The sequence below is a fragment of the Aristolochia californica genome, unplaced genomic scaffold (assembly GCF_029961685.1).
Source record: "Aristolochia californica isolate CCGP_79_NKW_82.1479 unplaced genomic scaffold, dmAriCali1.0.hap1 SCAF_1, whole genome shotgun sequence".
In the NCBI taxonomy this organism is placed as follows: domain Eukaryota; kingdom Viridiplantae; phylum Streptophyta; class Magnoliopsida; order Piperales; family Aristolochiaceae; genus Aristolochia; species Aristolochia californica.
In genome coordinates this window covers 5,425,001-5,431,218 of record NW_027181770.1, presented here as the reverse complement: position 1 = coordinate 5,431,218, position 6,218 = coordinate 5,425,001, and the positions used below count along the sequence as shown (strand labels likewise).

The 6,218-nt window shown below is 39.6% G+C and overlaps 1 protein-coding gene across 3 annotated transcripts in view; it reads right to left on the bottom strand.

Annotated features, from left to right (window-relative positions):
* Positions 1-370: 370 nt before the first annotated feature.
* The window catches only part of LOC137957080 (uncharacterized), a 13,794-nt gene continuing 7,946 nt past the window's right edge, over positions 371-6,218 (bottom strand). For all 3 annotated transcript variants that reach the window (XM_068804797.1, XM_068804805.1, XM_068804788.1), the window contains 2 exons: positions 1,989-2,100; positions 371-815 (listed from right to left, as the gene is read on the bottom strand). In XM_068804797.1, the coding sequence (XP_068660898.1) occupies positions 655-815; positions 1,989-2,100 (273 nt within the window). In that variant the 3' untranslated portion in view covers positions 371-654. The remainder of the gene's footprint in view (positions 816-1,988; positions 2,101-6,218) is intronic.

Sequence of the window (6,218 nt, the reverse complement as noted above, 5' to 3'; positions counted from 1 at the left end):
TTGGCACAATTATAATAGAGATAAAAACGGAAACTCTATTGTCGAAATCAATGTAAAACTCACCGAAAATAATCACAGATAACCACTGGTAATTCGAGAGACCAGTACTCTCCTTGAGCCACACTCTGAAAACAAAACGACGCACCCCTTTCTCTCCCTCTGCTGTCCCTTTAAATTCCCTCCTGTAACCACTTACAATTATAAAATTCCCAAAATACCCCTATCCACATTAATCACCCTCTAATTATCCTCCCAAGTGCTGTTTACTCCTAGAGTAGGTAAAACTAATTTGGGGTCTATCACCCTCTTTCATTTTTCACTATCCATGATAAAACTGAGAAGTACACACCATCAGCAAACTGGTTGTGAGTGTATTCAACAACACGCTAGAATTCTTCTTTCACACTTGGAAAAAAATTACAAACCGTCTACAAGTAAATGCACCAACGAAAAAGGAAAATACAGAACAAAAGAATTGAAGATATTTCTTGAACACTTACATATAATACATTTCAAGTTTTCCACTAGATAGACCAACTATGGAGCTATATAGCCCATTCCATCCCGGCGCAGGTGGAAACGCACAAGAAAGATTTCACCGAAGAACTCAATGTTCTGGCTGTAAGGATAGCCCATTTAATAAATTGCTCTGTACTACGGGCATGTATTTGTAGGAAGAGATACCTTCTTGCACAATCTTTCAAGCAAAGACTCATTGGCAGCTAATCTTTCCCTTAAGTGGATATTATAGTCATACAAGCTTTGGAGATTCTTCTGGAGGACTGAAATATCTGTTCCAGAGTCCATGCTAAATTCTACAAGGAAAACATAAGATGATTACTTTCTCTACAAGCCTTTGGTCAGTTGTGTCAACAACAAATTACAGAAAAGCTGCATGTCCAATTGAAGAATGAAAACAAATGGACCTTTGTTTCCAAGGTAATATCCTTGATCCTTTTGATAATCTTTTAAATGTAACAGTTCAGCAACTTGAAAACATACACCAACTTTGCACAAATATAAACAGAAAAAGGCACTTCTATTCCTACGACCAATTTGTGATATTAAATGTCAAACATGTACCAGATGTTGAGGCTAGCAGCACAACCAATTAACTTTAAAGGAGCAAAAACAGAACTGACAGGAACTTTTGCAAGTCAATTGTCTAGAAATCATAACTTCTAAAAGCTACCTGTCTAAAACTACTTGCGGCAGCTGCTTCCTGGATGATTCATCAAAAAGTAAAAGCTTGAGAAAAATATCTAAATCGGTCTACGATCTATTCTTTTTCTCAGAAAAAAGAAATCTGGGATAGAATGGGTTCAGCCATACAAAAGTAACAGGCTTCTCATATACGATGTCACTCAGCAAATTTCATTATCAAACCTAGCCATAGAGTTCTTCAAGATAATATACAGTTAGTGTACCTGAGCTCTCTCATATTCCTTAACTAAGCAAATGAAACAAAAAATATGAATGTACCTGAGTTCTCTCATAGTTTTTAACTAAGCAAATGACACAAAAATATGAGAAGTGACTCTAAAAATAAGTTGGGACACTGGTTGTTACTAGAGAGATGAACAGCTAGGTGGATCTCTATATATGGCAGACTTGATGCAGAAGCCACAAGCTTGATATGATAGCAATACGTGGAGCAGCAAGATAATAAAACTAAAACTTATACAGGCATAATTTCAATCTGCCCATGAGAATGACATGCCAAGGTCTTGCTACATGTGATTGCCTTTTTTCATCCACCACAGAAGCAAAGGAAAATGATAACCCTTTAAACTCTCCAATTGCAATTCTAAAGCATCAAAATGATTGGATATCTCCAAACAGTATGGAACCTATCTCCCCTTGAAAGAACAATTTCATCAAACTGAATTTACATGTGAAAACATGAAAAGGAGAAACAACAAATAGAAGAATTTAATTCCAGTTCAAATCTACAGGCAAGTACCTTAGATTTTTCAAAAGCATTTTACCTGGAACAGGTGGCAGTGTAGATGCATTAGTGTCAGTGGATTGAACATAAGGCTGGGACGCTTCTTCTCCAACTGAACCACTGGGATTTTTTTTCTTAGCACCCATCAAGCCCTTAAAACAGTATTAAAGAAAATACCATTTAGAATGCTCACTAAAAGAAAAAAGGATTGCCGAGGAAATAAAGGGAATACCAATTATTCCAGCACTAAATATAATGTTTGCTCTCTCTCTCTCTTAGACAAGAGTGAGAAAGGGAATATAAATCAGCCAGTATTTTTGCCCTAATTGTACCTCTAGGATTCTGTCTTCTCTGAAAAAAGGTTATTAAATGATACAGCTGAAAATGTACCAAATAGCATAAAGTTCTGTAATCAATAAACTTAAATCTATAACACTAACTGTGTTAAATAGTTTACTTGAAATGAAATACAATGATGCCTACAAGCCATCACTTCAATGAAATCATCCAGAATTTAGAAGTAAAAAGAATAAATTCTTTTTTTTTAAATGATGCTGATTTTTATTAAGACAAAAACTCAAAAGAGCAAAATACAAAAGAGGGAAGCCTTCCCAAACCAAGAGAGATTGCTGGGAAGTTCCAAATTTAGCCAATTTATCAGCCAAAGAGTTGGCTTATCTAGGAATGAGATTCCAATTACAATGGATAGATGATACAATGTCATCAATACAATCTGTGATAGGCCAGTCGTGCCAAGGGGGGGAATTGTCTTTGGAACACCAACTGATGACAGTCTTCGAGTCTCCTTCAATGATTAACTTGTCATGGAGACGTTCCTTAAAAATTTGGAGGCCGAATAGAAGAGCATTAACTCAACAGTATTAGAATCAGCAATGCCCACCGGTCCAGCATAAGAAAAAATAGGGTCTCCATTGAGACCTCTGAAAACACCACCTGCTCTAGCCGGCTCAGGACAACCAATAGCACTACCATCGAAATTGAGTTTGATGCAATCGCAAGGGGGAGGATCCCAGATGGCCATAATCAGATTTCTGCAAGGGCCAGTCATATGAGCGATCAAACTCCAATTTCCCCGAAGGGAAACACCTGATAGAGCGGCAAATTCCTTCCTTGTATGAAGCCAGCTTGAGATAAAGCCAACGGCATGTGAAGCCGTGTTTTCCGGGGTACAAGCTTTGGATTAAATCTCTGGTTATTTTGTTCGAGCCAAATGCACCATGGAACATGCGCAAGACAGGCCGAAAGTATTAACTTGCCCAACCGAGGAAGGCGAATCCCTCTTGTTAAGATTTACTCTGAGATTTCTTCCCTTAAGGAGAAATCATGTAAATATTCTGTAAATCCGGTGATTGTGTAATCCCGTTAATCACTCATTATTTTTTCATGTATATTTTGTAAAACGGCTATTTAAGCCGATGATGTGAATGAGAAATCAAGATTGAATGTGAATTATTATTTTCAACTTGGTATCAGAGCTGGAGAATCATCTCCTTCTCCTACTCGTCGCCGAAGAGCAGAGCGAAAGCTCTGTTCTGTAGTTGTAGCCAAAGAACAGAGCGAAAAGCTCTGTTCCGTAATCTAAACTCTGTTTCGCCACGAAACAGAGTTGTTCGGAAGCTCCGCAGGCCGCTGCCGATGATCTTCCATCAGAAAGCTTCGTCGAGACGTTCCGCAGGCCGCCGAAGACCATATCCGAGCCACTGCTCGGCCTTCCATCAGAAAGCTTCACCGACCGACGACTCGCCGCGAAACAGAGTTGTTCAGACGTTCCGCAGGCCGCCGATGATCGTAGCCGAGCCACTGCTCGGACCTCAACAGACCTTCACCGATGACGGTCTTCCAGAATATCGTCAGCCCAGCTGACGCCGGCGAAGGGGGAGACGCACTGTCGAGACGAAACTGCGTCATCTCGACGAAGAAGAGGTACAGTAAAAAAAAAAAAAAATCTTTGAACTTAGGTTCGTATAATTATTTTTGCCCGAGCGATCCGGTCTCGGACGAACCAAGATCAGCCCAGCATAAGCGAACCGGACCAGACCAGTCTACGGATCGGACCGGACCGGACCGGACCAATATTATATTTTTTAGAAAGCGAACCGAACCATACCGAATCAGTATACGGACCGGACCGGACCAATATTATTTTTAGAAAGCAAACCAGACCAGACCGAATCACTCTACGGACCTTCTTTTCATCATGTCGAAGGAATTAACACCGATTATTCATGTGCAATCCGAAAACTCTGGTTTTACAACCAGTGTCACTCTTACCGAAGTCAACTATGATGTATGGTCCCAGATCATGGAGATGCAAATTGCGGGACGAGAAAAACTCGAATATATTATGGGAAAAACACCATTCCCACAAGAAACGGATGCCTCCTATGCGAAATGGTATGCTGAAAATAAAAAAGTCAAGGGGTGGTTGTTAACCTCTATGTCACCAGATATTATGAAGTGCTATATTCGGCTGCGTACCGCACGCGAAATATGGAATGCTCTGGAGAAAGCTTTCTATGATGGGTCAAATGAATCACAATTATTTTCATTGAATCAGAGAGCTTTCTCCACCAAACAGACTGGTCGTCCTTTATCAACGTATTATGGTGATCTTGTGGAAATTTTTCAAGAACTTGATCATCGTGACAGGACTATAATAAAAGATCCTGATGATGTTATCGCTTATAGGAAATCCGTTGAAAGATTGCGCGTTCATATTTTCTTAAATGGATTGGATGCAGAATTCGAACAAGTCCGTGGCGAAATTCTCAGAAAGACCCGATATTGGATCTTGAAGAAGCCTATGCTTATGTACGTCGTGACTCTGTTCGTAGAACCACTTTAAATAGTGAAGTTGACCGTGTTGAGACATCTGCAATGGTAGCACGTCGAGCTAAGCCTAAAACAACTCGACCAACTGGTCCTAACAATTATCAAAATCGAACATCAGGATCTCAGAATCGTAGCTATGAGGTTGGAACAACCAAACCAGAGCGCATTTGTACTCACTGTGGTGAGACTGGCCATACAAAGGAACGATGTTATGAACTTATCGGGTATCCAGAATGGTGGGACCCTACAAAAGCGCCTCACAAACGGAACTCCAAATCAAATAATCATGCTTCCGTTGTAGTAGCAGAACCTTCCACCTCTCACACAACTGAGGATGCATCAGTTTTAATTGCTACATCTGGTAAGATTCTTAATACTTCCACTCCTAGTAGAAATAGTGAATGGATAATTGATTCTGGTGCTACCGATCATATGACCTTTGACAATCATCATGTTAAAAGTATGAAACCATCTGAACAACATATCGTATCTACAGCAAATGGTACTCCATCTCACGTTATTGGAGAAGGTTTTATCACTCTCACTGAAAATCTGAGTCTTGATTCTGTATTAGTTGTTCCAACCCTCAATCATAATCTATTATCAGTTGCTCAAATAACTCGTACTTTGCATTGTATTGTGGTTTTTTGGCCTAACCTTTGTGTTTTTAAGGACATTCGAACTCAGAAGACAATTGGGTATGGTACTAGAAGGGGGAAACTCTATTACCTTGATCTGCAGCCAGAAAGTTTTCATCAGTTAGCCCAAGCGTTCTCCATGAAGAATAAATCTGCAGATTTTGACATTTGGTTATGGCATAAACGGTTGGGTCATTCATCCTTTGGTTATTTAAAGAAATTGTTTCCTACACTTTTTGCAAAACTATCTATTTCAGATTTTAAGTGTGATGTATGTGAATTGGCGAAAAGCCATCGTGTTCCATTCCAAATAAGCATGAATAGGAGCACAGAACCGTTTATGATTATTCACTTTGATGTGTGGGGTCCAACAAATATAGTCTCTCTTAGTGATAAACGGTGGTTTGTTTCTTTTATTGATGATCACACCCGTATGACTTGGATTTGTTTAATGAAGTCAAAAAGTGAAGTTGGTTCGTTGTTCAAACAATTTCACAGAATGATAGTCACTCAGTATCATTCTACAATACGAACTCTTCGAAGTGACAATGGTGGATAATTTGTGAATCAAAGTTTCAAAGAATATCTAGATGATCATGGTATTACTCATCAAACTACTTGTCCGTACACCCCTCAGCAAAATGGGGTTGCAGAGCGAAAGAACCGCCACCTTCTTGAGGTTGTTCGTGCTTCCTTGTTTGAAGCTCATATGTCGGCCAGTTACTGGGGTGAAGCCATCACAACTGCAGTTTACCTTATCAATCGAATACCCTCGTGTG